We start from the raw sequence: 14,711 nt of genomic DNA on the forward strand, positions 1-14,711 counted from the left end.
AAGTCTTGTTTAATTACTCGCATTTCGGTAACTTATTTTAATTTATGTCCTTCATAAGAGCTGTTCATTTATTTTTGTTTGGTTTGGATCTCTTGTTCATTTTCTGTATCGAGTAATAGAAGTATGTTTCAAATTAGGGTTTCTTTTGTTCCTTGTTTAATAATGAGTAAGTAATTTTTCTGAGGTTTGGTCGTTGGGTAAAGGCGCTCTGCGATCCAATTAGAATTTGTCTCGTAACTTTTTCGTTCATTAATTTAATTAAATGATTTTAGCTGGTAAAAACTACGTCCGTTGGACGAATCCGAGATATTGCCAAGACTCATGTGAGCAGGAACGGGGGACCAAAATTTGTTTGTTGCTGTGTACGGGACCGGCAACCAGAGGATTCGCATCCTTCGGAGTTTCCAATTCTCCCTAAATTTAACCGATTTTTTTAGAACTTTGAAAAGCGAGCGGATTCTGATTGGGAAGCAAGCGCCGGTTTCCCTACGACTGCGCCTCTCTTTTTAATCTTTCGAGCAATCTATCTGTTAATGTTAGTTTATTAATCAACTAAAAGACAAGGGGTTGCTACCTAAGAGCTATTTTTAACACTACAACCCGAGGTTCCACAGCACACACTTCACTGTTCTTAGTGGATTCGACTCCAGTCTTACCGGGTATTGTGCCACATCGGTCTCAGCCCTACGCTTGGGGCAATCCATTATCTTAGGTCTAAAAATCGGTCAAGTACGAACCTGAGCATTATCGGAGCCCATGTGAACGGAAGAATGGTGGTCCAAAACTCATTCTCCGCTGCGCATGGGTAAACGGCGGCCATGAGGTTTTGCATCTTACAGGGTATCTTTTTCAAATTAAAGTTGAACGTTTTTAAGAACACCGAATGGAGTAGATTAATTCGGACTGGTTATGAGTGCTATGAACCCTACGACCGTACCTCCTTTTAATTATTTGAAAAGCACAATTAATTTTTAGGTTTTAGTTAATCTCCGCATAAAACGATAAGGGGTGGCTACCTAAGAGCCCGTTAAATTAGTTAAACCCGAGTTTTTAGTCAGCACACATCCCCGTCTCTGTAGATTTGACTTTGAATTTACCGGATATTGTGCTACGTCGGTTTCCGCCCTATGCTTGGGGCAACCCATTAATTTAGGACTAAGAAATTGTCAAGCAACACCCTAATTGGAGTGCCCGCATCCAAAACCAGATGCTCTTGATCTGTCATCCATGAGAACAATGTCCTCATCCCCCAAAAACAATGTTTGCATTCGGCCTGCGCATGCCTGATCTCCAACAGAACTTGACGGAGCTCAACCAACTCAATATCCCTGTTTGTCTCTCCAGTATGCCTCCACATCTGAACTCGAATGACCCACTTGCCTTCAACTATTGTGAATTCCCAGGAAAGAATGGTGGGGACTCAGCCTCCTTAAAAACCATTCTCCTTCAACTCTTAAGTTGTTTTGCTAGAATTCACAATGTTTGCAAGTATTTCGCAACAGAGTCGATTTATATTGCGCTCCTCCACTGCTTAAGCGCTCGCATCACTCCTCCGAATGCCGTAGTCTGCGTCCGCCAATCCACGAATGCCAGTGCCTAGTCACAGGACACATCTCAGTGACATCATCTCTCCTCATCATGTGGCCACACATCTGGAGTTGATCTTAGTCACATAATCCATAAAGGGAAGAGATCCTGCAAAGCTTTGTCTTCATCTCCATCTCAATTCCTCTGTCCGGAGCACCAATGAACACTTTCCAGCAAGCTGTTGCACTCATCATTACCGGCCGGTATCTCGCACACCTCCTGATTCCTTCCTAGGCACACACATTAGTACATCTCAGGTCGCAACTCCTCGTAGTCCCGTGCCTATTCCGTGTGCGTCCGCAACTGCTGCTCATTCCATTCATTGTCAATACACACCCATACTACTTGACCTGACATTAGCTCCATTCTGCCACTGCACTTCCTCAAGCCTGCATAAGTGGCCTATCATCTGTTAGACCAAAAATCACCATCCGATTAGTTCCTCCTGCAACTTGAATCAAAAAACTGCATCTCCGGATGATAGGTCTGCCTGGATTGAATCAGACTGCCTCCAACCACTGTCGATCATCTCATCAATCACCAGGTTGCACTGATCAACCTCTGGGTCCTTGCAAGTCATTTAATCCTCCTCAGGTGGGTAACTTCCTTACAGCCTGTCTATGTGTGCTCTATAACCATCAACTCTCTTGTCCCTATCAGCCCACCCCCGTTCCATTACAGGCTTTTCCAGCAGCTAGCCCTCGATCTCCATCGGTAATAGATCTTTCCCTTAGTAAGCGCCTGTGTCATTACCAGACGAGTTCTCCAGCATCCCCCAAATCGGGATATAATGCTCGAAAGAATGTATCCTTGATTACTATGATAGATCACGACCCCCATGGTTGTCCGGAACAGATCACCTTGTTGCAACAAGCCTCCTCATAACCCAATCAACCTCCAAACCTTCGATTCTTGCTCCACTAAGCAATCGCGCCAGCTTAGGAGCCTCCACGCAAAAAACGGAGTGCGGGGTTGAATCCGAAATGGTCCAAAACATGTCCAGGGGCTGAACTGCAACTTTCTACAACTCTATGGACTCAAACGTAAATCTATAGAACTCTAGGGACCTCTAGTGCAAATTCAACCGCGTATTAGATAGTACTATTCACCAGTATAGCACTATTCACCCATATGGCACTATTCCCACGTACGACACTATTCACCCATACGGTTGCACATACCCTCCAAAGGTGCCTGTCACACCATATAACTTCTCATTCATCATTTCCAGAAAGTCTTCACCTGCTACCTTTTTTAGAGGAATTTTTTAGTGCGGGATGGGCACGGGCCACGTGGTGTCGAGCATCATCTCGGCCGTCCAAACGTATTTTGGATGGTCCAAATCTGTTTGGGTAATTTTTAAGTGTAAAATTATCAAAATACCCCATAAAGCCTAAATAAATCTGGATAATTTAAAACACGTTTGGAACAGCCGAGATGCGTGCTTGGCGTGACGGTGCCCACCCAGCACTGAAAAACTTCTCCTTTTTTAAAAAGACAGCACCTCCTTTCTTCTTTGTCAGTCTCTGGAATAGACTCGAAGTAAAAGACAGAGCACACGGCTCTGCGAGCAACCCGTGTGCACCTAAGTGGTCCGATCTTTGCACCGTTGAACTCCTATCAACGAGAGCTTCGCATTGGTGTGATCAAAATTTTGATTCGACTAACTTTCCTTCCAGGCAAATTTCGACAGAGCACCCATTTTTGCTCCTCTGAGCTTTAATACCAATTGTTGTGCCCCAGGTTTGCCCATACACTCACACCACACCAAACACAAATTACAGAGGAAAAACTCCATTTATATATATATTCACGCAATATATACAAACTTGAAAAAAAACCTCTCCGGAAAAAGCCACAACCGGCTCCCCCTCTCAGGACCTCACCCTCTCATACTCTCCTCAGCTCAACCCACTACTCCTCAACCTTTCAAATGCATCAGTATTTATAGGGAGAAACCAGGGAAACACTCTAAGAGATACTAATCTCTATTTACATCCTTTTTTCTGCAGGAGAAGTTAACTTATTAAGCTATACATAGGAAACAAAAACAGTAAAACACTCCGTGTGTGTTTTCCCAACAGAAATGGAAACCAACCTCGCCAACAGCAGCCACTCGGCAGCACTCAGAGCAGCACTAACGTGGACCCCAAAATCGCTACCGGTACTCCACCGGATCCTGACCGACGAACCGGATATTCTGAGTCTCTGACACGAAAAGATGCGCAAGGCAACACCATACTCCATTTCCTGGCAGCAGGTGGCAACGCCACTGCCTTCAGAGAACTGTTTAATGGCGGCTTACTGACTAGGAGCAACGGGGGCAGTGGGGGAGAGATGAGGACGTGGAACTGGAGAGGGGACACGGTGCTCCATGAGGCAGCCAGGTTTGGCAGGGTCAATGTTGTGGAGATTATTATGGAGAGGGAGAGAGAGTTGGTTTCGGAGCTCAATGCAATGGGAGGGACACCGCTTTACTCGGCAGCTGCGAATGGAGAGCGGGAGGTGTTCAACCTTCTCAAAGTGGCGGCTGCTAGTGAGGACACTGAGGAGGTGCTGAGGAGAGACGACGGCTGCACTGTTCTTCATGCCGCTATCATGGGAGAACATTACAGTAATTTTTTTCCCTCCCCATTTGTCCTTTCTATAAGTAGAACACCCCTCTCTCTCTCTCTCTCTCTCTCTCTCTCTCTACGAGAAGGACTGATTAAAATTTTGGTTAATGTTTTGAACCTGCAGGTCTGGCTATGGAGATTGTTGAATCATTTCCTAATCTTGCAGGAGCACATGATAAAAATGGAGACACTGCACTGAATATGTTGGCCAGCAAACCCGTTTCCTTTAAAAGTGGGTCATCCTATTGGCTTAGGAATCTTGGCAGTAGACCCTTCATTCCCCTACAGTTTCTTTTGTGTCTCGTCTACCTTTGTAAGTCAGTCTTCTTTTCTTTTCTTCTTTTCTGACCGACAAAAGAAATACTAATGGTACATCGAGGGAAACAAGTAGAAGAAAACCGACACACACTAACTTCATAGAATTGTATTATTATATTAGAAAACAAAAATTTCCTATGAAAGTATGTAGGTTCGAGACCCCGTTTAATATTTTGGAAAAAAAGTCAAACAGTATTAACTTTGAATTTGCTATACAAGCGTATTGACATTAATTTTTAAATGCTAAGGGTTAAAACATAACAAAATATTAAATTTAAGGGTTAACATTGTGAATTTTTAATTAATAAACTCACAAGTTAATTTTTATCCCACAAAAATCCCCAATCATTAAAAGAGTTTCAAACTCTGCTCTGAAATTTCCATGGCACACGAGACCTTTCTTTCTCAGCACAAAATTCCTAATCACTAAAACGTGAAGGCAGTTTCAAGAAAATGGAAACAAAGGAAAAGAGATTTTGAAAATCCTAATGCCTTGTTAAATTCTATGCTGTAGACATATTTTTGCCTAATTGTTGGTAAAATCTATGCTGTAGATATATTTTTGCCTAATTGTTGTTTTAGACTTCTAGATATAGTCATGCGATAAGTGATAATTGTTGACTATTATATCAATTTTCAATGTTGCTTGTTTTTGGTAATGACATATTGTTTAGAAAAGCAATGGTAATGCTAAAAGGCAGATTGCATGTTTTGAAAAGTACGTATGTGAATATGTGATTAAATTAGTATTTTTGCAGGCCCGTTAAGTCCGTTCTTTTGGACTTAACTGAAAATTTGAAAATTTAGTTTCTATTTGAATTTTTTTCACATTTGTTAATTTTGCGCCAAATTTTTTTGGGGTATTGATTCGTCTTGACAAGAGAAATCGGAAAAGTAAAATTTTGGTACATTTACCCAAGTATTTGAGAAATAACCACTTTTTAGAGTAAAAATGAAAATTTACCTTTTCCGATTTCTCTCGTCGAGACAAATCAATATTCCAAAAAAGTTTGGCGCAAAACTAACAAATGCGAAACAATTCAAATAAAAACAAAATTTTCATATTTAAGTTATGTCCAAAAGGGCGGAGCCTAATTTAGTACTTTCAATGATGTGAAAGAGCATCTAGTGCAATTGAATATATCTAGTTTTACTAGATAACTGAGGTAATTCGTTAAGTATTAATATGAAAAGCATAACTAAGCAGGGGCGGATGCAATAAGGGGCACGTGGGGTCATGTGCCTCAACCCAAATCAAAGGTTTTTTTTTTTTTTTTTGTAATTGCTATCCTTTTAGGATTTATTCCTCAGATTTTAAAGAGGAATTGTTCCACAGCAAGCTAACCCACCGCTGCAACTTTTGTTTGCTAACTAGATATTTGGATTAGCTTGGGCGCACTTTGACTGATTCCAGGGTACTGAGGTTTAACTACTGGATAAACCCTCTAGTGTCCCCCAAGGGTTTGGAATGTTTGGCTTTCGCAGGATTCGAACATGCGATCTCACGAAAGACAAACATTATTAACTTTCTCATTTTCATTTGGTCAAACCTGGAACCCGCGGTGGTCTTTTGTTTGATAAGTAAATATTGACTACTGTACCTTGAAATTGGAGTTTTGATTTTGATCTTGAGTTAGAAATTCTTGTTAACTAAATTAGGAGTACCTTTTTTTGATAAACAAATCATGACTTTGTATATTGAATAAATTAGGACTTTAAATGTATTTTGTAGCCTCATTTTAAAGATTTTGTACTTAGTCATTGGTAAGGCTTTTCATCTAACTAGCTAGTATTTGAAGTTTATCTTATCTGTGTAAAGTCTAGGAGAACTATTTTTTTTTATTGAAAACATGGAGAAATACCTAATAGGTACACATATTGTAAAAACTTTTTGTAAACATACATATTATACAAATTTATTCGGTATTGAATATTCAAGCTTTGCGTCATTTGTTTTTTTACAAATTTTTTCTTGAAGATTACAAAACAATATGTGCCCCCACTGTTGTGATTTTCTGTGTCCTCCACTGTAACTAAGTATGGAGTATTGCTATTTTGCATTTTTTTTTTAGTTTTGCTATTACTATTTATGTAATTATACATGTTGATTTTAATTTTTTATCCCGCATACATGGTCGACCCTGTATAGTTAAATTCTGGGCTCCGTCAATTTCAAGTATCATGTGGTGATGGTGACTATGATTGTTTTCCAATTTCTAGGGTTTCCATAATTTTTACATATCATTTTTTTAATAGTTGTGTCTTAGAATATAATAATAGATGTTCGTGCCTGAAGGCACGACACAACTCATTCTAAGCGCAATTTAAATGAAGTATCAAACCCCACTTTTATTAGAGACTTCGGGCACAAATCTCATGGACAACGCCATCACAGAGAGGGAATCAGTGAGGGAGTTAGAGAAATCGAGAATAAACCTCACGAATAATGCCGCCGCTAAAGCTATGCACTCCGCCAAAGGTAAATCAACGTAGAGAGAGGTTGTGAAACTTGCCTGCTTCTAACGTAGAAAGAATTTGGGGAAAAAAATGGTAATGATATAACCTTTTCATAAGAGTTATCAACCCTCCTTTAATTGAACAATAAACGCTTACAGTGAAAAAGCTTTCCCACCATTGAAGCTACAAAGAAAAAGAAATAAAACTCAAAATTAGAACAAACAGTGAGATAAATAAAGAGATCGATCGAACATGAGATTCAACGAATAAGTCGAAGATGCTATAGATAGCACAGTAGTTGTTCATTCAGAGTGGTGGTTTGCAGATCCATTGTGGAATAGCTAACATTGGTAAACACGGACGAGTAAATGAGAGAGAAATGCTCTGAGTAAATACTTTGGTCAATTTGAAATCAATTATTATAGATACCCAAATCATGGAATCAATTAATCATGACATTTCTTTGGCCAATAAAATTTGAACTTAAACTTATTTAGGAAGTCATATAGGATATAAAATTAATACTGAATTAGGTTTAGGAAAAGAGAACAAATTAAATCAAAATCAATTGGAAAAGAAAGGGGGATATGTTTAGTTTCTCCCGTATGAGGGAAATGTGTAAAACTTAAAAGGAAATTCTCTTCAATGCTAGCAAAACGTTTACATTATTGTAGGTTTATACATTAGAAAATATTTATTTGATCCGACGGCTACAAAGTTAACATGAAGCATGATCAAACGGTTGTAAAAGCTGTTCTGTTTGTATGCATAGATATTTTGATTAAAAATCGCTCTGTTTTATAATATGAAATAGTATTTTATTACGTACTCTCGATCATATATGACGAACGATTTACTTGTTGCAACTTTGGTAGGCATTCCAATGTGGATAAATGATTCTAAACTTACCGGAGATGTAGAGGATCCCCAGAGGAATAAACCTTTTATCTGCCAATCAAAAGGCTCTTTCATCGAAAACATTATCTCAGGTTTGACTTATTTCCTAGCCTCTCCAACAAATATCACACAAATCTTGTGGGCCATGTTGGTTTCACATTTTAGTTTTGTTTTTTAAACATTATTTTATTTTTTTCTGCAATTATTACCCTATTTATCTAATTATTACTTTCATTTCTCTTTCTATTTCTTTCTACTCATTACCCATCTCTCTGTCATTATCGTATTTCTCTCTCCACTCATTACCAAAATTAAAATACCCAAAAATGCAAAACGAACAAATTTGTCACCACAATTTTGTTTCATGACCGTTGGATCTTCCTTCCTCTTTCATTTTCCCTCCACAAAACCATGAACAAATTAAACACTGTCAAAATCCTTTGTGGAGGGAAAGGGATAGCGAAAACTTGAAAGATCCAACTGTGCTGTACAATTGGATCCATCAAGTTTTTACTTTTCCTCCACATATACATGAGGCCGTGTCGAGCAAGCAGTGGCCGCTGGCATAGAGGGCGGCGTTGGGGGCGAGGGTTATGGATCGGATCTTGACAGTTTTTGGGCTACATTGGCGCACCCCAGGATTCCGAATCGGCTGGGGTTTCGGTCCTTTCGGATGTCATGGTTTGTGATCTGTGGTGGAGGGTACTAGCAAAATTATGGGCTTGTCTCTTATTCCTTTCATTTGTTTTTCTATTGTTTAGTGGTGCCTTGGCTAAAAGGAGTTCATGAAGTAAAGAAAAAGCATGCATGTGCCCTGGACCTAGCCAAAAGGTTTATTGCAAAAGAAGAAGATTGGAGCCATTACACCAACTCATGTGGAAGGTATAATCATGATGACGATGATGATCGGCCGAAGCCCATCATTACTAAAACGAGAAGAAACCCGCTTCTTCAAGCGGCAGAGAACAGCATTCAAGAGTTGGTGGAAGAGATCCTCGGGAAATTCCCTGAGGCTGCCTACTGCGTCGATAGCAACGGGAAGAACATATTTCACATAGTAGTGGAGAAGAAAGACGAGAGAATGTACTGGTTCTTGAAGAAGAACGTTGCTAGAAAGGATTGGATGATGGCAGCTCTTGATCATGATAAAAACTCCATTTTGCACTTGGCAGCCAAAGACGGTGCTCATCCTAGAGTTCTCTTTGGAAGCTTGAACCGGATGGCATGGAATGTATATTGGTTTAAGGTATGAACCCCCTTGAACTAATTTCTACACTACTCACACTACATTATAAATTACATAGAACCAAACCCCAAATTTTTTTTCGACATACCGATAACAATTTCTTCAGTTGTAATTCGTTAAGGGTATATACATCGAGAAGCAAAAGAAATGACCAAAGCACAAGATTTTTTTCTCCTGCTCGGCAAACGAAACTTTTTTATAAAAACTTGAAAGGGGTACATTGAGGGGAAAGCAAAATAGTACAAAGATCTATAAGCATAGAAATATATCCAACCAAAGTTGGATAAAACACTTCACTTACTCTACAACTTCACTTTTTGAATCCCATCCAAATAACTCGTTGAAATCATTCACTGTGTAAATCTTGATGTCAAACTTAACATTCATCCACATGACTACTCTGGTTTTGATCAAGTCCGCCACTTCCGAAGCTTGAGTTGTTGCACTGTTGAAGATATAACCATTCCTAACTAACCAAATAGACCAAAGAGTTGCAAAGAAACACACCTCCCAGATATCTTTCTCCAAATTTCGAAACCTATTCCCAAACCACCAAGACGCAAGCTTTGCTAATGAGGATGGACAGAACCACTGGATGTTCCACCAATCCAAAATTTCTGACCACACCACCCACGAGAACCGACAATGTATAAGAGCAGATGTTGAGGTGTTTCCACATGTAAGGTACACAAGGGGCACACTGCCAATTGAATCTCAGAAATCAAATTCCTATTGAAATGTACCGACCTTGTTGCAACTTTATCTTGAATGGCCATCTATGAGAAAATTTCCACTTTAGGGGCCCAGATTCTTCCACTAGGAACCCAATAGAGTATTACCTGACTGGGATTGGATTTTCCACTGCCTATATACCGATTTTACAGAGAAGATTTTGTCTGCTGTCCAAATCCACTGTAACGAGTCAGGTTTTGATGGATCTAGTATCACGCCATTCAATCTTTGCTTCAAATCCTCGTATTGTTGAAGAATCTCCCATACACGCAGCGTTCTCTTAAACAGCAAGTTCCAGTCACCACTACCCCCTCCTCCATAAATATTGCTCAGAACATCATCTTGTTGAGTAGATAGCAAATATAATCTTGGAAATTCATCTTTAATCGCAGTATTACCCAACCAAGTATGCTCCCAGAATAGCGTATCTTGACCTGAGTTTACCTGCACTTTGAAACCCTCCCGAATAGAAAATCCAAGGGCCAAATCATTATTTCCAATTGAGCAGATGTCCCTCCATACATTAGAGATTGAGCTAGAGCCATGTGTATACGGGAGCCAGCTCCTCTGTTCCAAATTGTATTTCCCTCTAATAACCTTTACCCGAAGAGAGCTTTTATTGTTGCTAAATCTCCACCACCACCACCACTTAGCAAGTAGAGCCAAATTCTGTTGTATCAACCTCTAGAGCCAAAGCACTAGACATTGATACATGAAGAAAAGTGAAAGGCCAAACCAAAAACATCATCAATCTAACAAAAAATTGGATGCAAAGTTGTAAGCCTAGGAATATTACAAATATACAATGAGCGGACTATATAGACAAACTGCCAATCAAAGGCACAAAAAGTTGGCATGCATCCTTAGTCATGCAAATGACTGGCATGCATCCTTAGTCACTCTTGACTAGGAGCAGAAGCAAAACCAAATCCCCAACTAGACACATTCCTCAATAATGGCATTGCATCTTCAGCAAAGTGAAAGCTTGACGTCCAAAAGTTCCAAACCACCACTAGAACCATGCTTCATAAATATTACCACAGCTGCAGCAATTTGAGCTGGGAAACCAAACATCAAAGGCACATTTTAGCCCCATCATATGCGAAAATGAATTCTGTACTCTAAAAGAGCATGCCCAATGTACGCACTACCTGTTTACATCCGTTTTTGACACCAAATCTTGGGCTAGCGCTGGAGGGCCATTTAATTGAAATTCGATTAATTTGGGCCAATATTTATGAGTTGCTCAAGCTAAAAATTTAATGAGTCACATTAATTTTGTGATTTGGAGCAAGACCCAATTCATTAAAGCCCAGGTAAAATAAGATACACCGAATAATTTTCCATGGAAGTAATTATTCCGAGAGGTTATGATTTATTTTAGAATTTGGGCATGTGAAATGGCCCACGATCAGGAGCAGTTGGCATTGGCATTTTACTTGGAAGTTGCAAGCCATCGTGGGACACTTGGCATCTTGGTGTTTCATTGGAAGCTTTTGAAGGCCCATTATCTGCTAGTTCCACGGCATAAGGGAGTGTGACTGATTTTTGGCTCCAAAACAGGGAAGTAACTGCTATTAACCACCCATTAGCCCACGATGTGCAGTTGCATGGGACACTTGGCACAATGGAGTGAAGTCAGGAGATATTCACATGCAAAAACCATAGGAAACCATGGCCTATAAATATTACGGAGTAGAACTCAAGAAGAAAAAAGAGTTCCCACACCTCAAAGTCCAGCGCTTAAACCAAAGTCTTTCCAGCGAAGCACCTATTTTACTTTTCCTGTACCAACTCAATTACTTCTTCAAGTAATTTGGGTTTTTTATTTTCCCGTTGTACCCAACTTTTTATTATTCCGACATAATAAAGTTCGTGTTTATTTTACGATATTCTCACACGGTTGGGAAATTATAAGTCCACGATTGTTGTGGCAAAATCACGAATCTCTTTGTGGTCTCACCTTTTGGGTCACACGCAATCGCAATACATACGAAGTCAGATCGAGGCACTCCCGCCTTTTATACGTTGGACGACGACAACTCCTGGCACGCCCGTGTTCATACCGCACGCACCATTTGATTTTCCGCTCATTCCTACCCGGCGGAAAAGTGGGAAACACTACCTCAGCACCTGAAGCACCACCACATACACAAGGCCTAATTAGAAATTGGATGGGGTGTGATCAAAAGACACAAAACCAAGACACAACCACCAAGCCTACCCCCAAACCACCAGAGACAACAGAAGAAAAGGACCAAACTCCAAGCACCACCCGAGTGCAAAAAAAAATAAAAAATATGAAACTGGCCAGACAAAAAGAACTAACCAACGGAGACCAAAAAGGAAAAAGATCAGACCCCAATGAAACGAAGGACACAAAAAGAGAGCCAAGTGCAAGCCTAAAGAACAAGACACAAACAGGACCACAACCCACCCCAAAAATGAAAAGGAAACAAAGAAAGGAGAGAGAAATACCAGACACAGACTGCAGACCCTGCATCCCCAAGTAGAAAAGAAACACACACACATCAACCAACAAACGCCAAACTGGAACCAATGGACCTCGATCCTATATCTTTACTCTCCTCATAACTTCCAGGCACCTTTTGAAGTCTTCTAGTTTTCAATGATAGCACACTTTGTTGTTAAACACCACCTCATAGCCAAATGGTCCACAAAGTTGCAGAGAAGCATGCTAGCTTGCCTTGTTGGAACATGCCTAGCGTATTTTTTTTTCCAGATTCTTGAATTTGTAAAAATGCCGGTATTGTAGAAAAACTTGAAGAGTTGGAGGGCATAACCGAGTCATCCCCCACCAATGCGGACCATATTTTCCAAGAGAAATTGCGAAGAAAGAGAAGGTGGACCGGGGATTCCCTCTCAACATTGCAGTAGGGGCAGAGGTAGTGTAGATCAGCAACAACAATTCCTCTACTAACTAGAACAGACTTTGAGGCTATGCTATATTGCTATTTTGGATAGCCATCCACAAAAATAATTCCACTTTTGGTGGATAGATATTCCTCCACTTTTGGTGGCACTTTGCTTACATATAAATTATTTTAGACTATGCTTTCGTAACAACTTCAAAAGTACGTGGGCTACATTCACGTCTTCTTAGAATTCTTAAAAGGGACGAATAATTAATACATAAGCAAGATAGTAAGCCTTTGCCATATTCAAATGTATATTCATGCAGCTTGTATATTATGATTCTCCTCCTCATCTCTCGTGGTACCCAAACTCCGACGGGAAGACGGCAACTGAGCTGTTCGAAGATACCCACTCCGGCCTACGAAAAGATGCCGAGGAAGCCCTGAAATCAATGAACGGCGGCCTGCTCCTCGTCTCTGCACTCATCGGCACCGTCAACTACGCCGCAGTTTTCACTCTCCCCGGAGGCTTCGATTCCAACAGAGACAGCCGGGGTTCTGGCCGCCCGGTCCTGTATGGGACGGACAAAGAGCGAGGCCTGCTCCTTTTCTTGTGGTTCACTGGCGTCGCCCTGTATGCCGCCTTTTTATCGCTGGTGGAGATGGTCGTGATCCAGCTGTCCAAGTTCGCGAGCAGCGACTTCTTCACTGCATTGCCCTTCAGGTAATTACATCGCCGCTTATTCCATTTCGCGTTTGTTCTGTTGATTAGACTCTGGTTAGCTCATGTGCTTTTTTCTCTGCTTTCTTGGCTTATTCTTGGTAGATAGTATTTCCTTTCATTTCCATCTAATATATACTACTCCGTCCGTCCCAAATTGTTTATCCGATCCGCAAAACGAGGACTAAAAAATAATGCATTTCTTTTTAGAAAAAATTCAAATTTTTTTCATAAATTAAAAGAACTCATCGATATCTAGTAAATTGTTAAAAAAAATTTAATTTTTCTTGCAAAAATTGTACTCCCTCCGTCCCATAATGTTTGTTCGGTCCGCAAAACGAGGATGTAAAAATAATACAATTTTTGTAAGAAAAAATCAAATTTTTTTCAACAATTCACTAGATATCGATGAGTTCTTTTAATTTATGAAAAAAGTTTGAATTTTTTCTTGAAATAAGTGCATTATTTTTGAGTCCTCGTTTTGCGGACCGGACAAACAATTTGGGATGGAGGGAGTATTATTTTTACGTTCTTATTTTGCGCACCGAACAAATATTATGGGACGGAGGAAGTATTATTTTTGCTGATAAAAAAAAGGTACATCGTCGCTATAACAGCGTTGTACGTCTCTGTTGTCTTCACAATCTTGGCCGTCTTCGAAGCCTACGACATCATCGACTTACACGTCAACGTATATGTCTTCCTGGGGCCGGCCCTCGCAGTGGTAACCATTGTTTTCATAGACGTCGTGTACCAGACTCTGTGTTGCCTGTGTCTTGCGTTGTGTTGCTCACTTTCGCAACGAGGCCACATGTTTGAGGCAGTCATCGTTAAGCATAGTATTGAGGAAGCTAAGTTGTACGAGCCTACGAGTGGGTTAGGCTGCGGACCGATCAGCTAATTCATTCTGTTCATATATATATCGTGGCTCGAGATTATCACACAATCCTACAATATAGCCTATGGCTATGGCATATGGAGTGCTTTGATGGGTGTTTGTGTTAAGGAATTGAATCCCACATTGCTTGGGAGTGGAATGGGTGATCACTTAATAACATCTGGGACCTCTCCACTCATTGCCAATTGGTTTTGAGATGGATATAAAGTTTCCATATGGTATCAGAGCGGGGCCCGTTCCACCCCACATTTTAAAAATTAACAATCCACACCCCGCGATGACAGACTAGCGAAAAGGCTGCACGATGATAGGACCCAAAAGTGGCCACACGTGACAGACCTCAAACGCGGCTGCACGTGAGGGG

At 40.4% G+C, this 14,711-nt stretch overlaps 1 protein-coding gene across 1 annotated transcript; it reads left to right on the forward strand.

The window, feature by feature from the left end:
* The first annotated feature begins 1,258 nt into the window (after positions 1-1,258).
* Positions 1,259-14,354, forward strand: LOC131327879 (uncharacterized). The gene is made up of 9 exons (XM_058361004.1): positions 1,259-1,561; positions 2,092-2,181; positions 2,248-2,428; positions 3,629-4,201; positions 4,327-4,515; positions 7,853-7,966; positions 8,636-9,120; positions 13,055-13,452; positions 14,047-14,354. Exons 1-9 carry the CDS (start codon positions 1,259-1,261, stop codon positions 14,348-14,350), a joined length of 2,637 nt encoding a protein of 878 aa, XP_058216987.1. The 3' UTR covers positions 14,351-14,354.
* The last annotated feature ends 357 nt before the right edge of the window (positions 14,355-14,711 follow it).

Source organism: Rhododendron vialii, chromosome 5a, assembly GCF_030253575.1.
Source record: "Rhododendron vialii isolate Sample 1 chromosome 5a, ASM3025357v1".
In the NCBI taxonomy this organism is placed as follows: Eukaryota; Viridiplantae; Streptophyta; class Magnoliopsida; order Ericales; family Ericaceae; genus Rhododendron; species Rhododendron vialii.

What these genes read in the sequence shown, in the direction of transcription:
- LOC131327879 (XM_058361004.1), top strand. Translation starts at nt 1,259, where the DNA reads ATGTTTGCATTCGGCCTGCGCATGCCTGATCTCCAACAGAACTTGACG. An exon ending in GCATCACTCCTCCGAATGCC is followed by an intron (nt 1,562 to 2,091) that starts GTAGTCTGCGTC and finishes GGATTGAATCAG; the next exon opens with ACTGCCTCCAACCACTGTCG. An exon ending in TATCATGGGAGAACATTACA is followed by an intron (nt 4,202 to 4,326) that starts GTAATTTTTTTC and finishes TTGAACCTGCAG; the next exon opens with GTCTGGCTATGGAGATTGTT.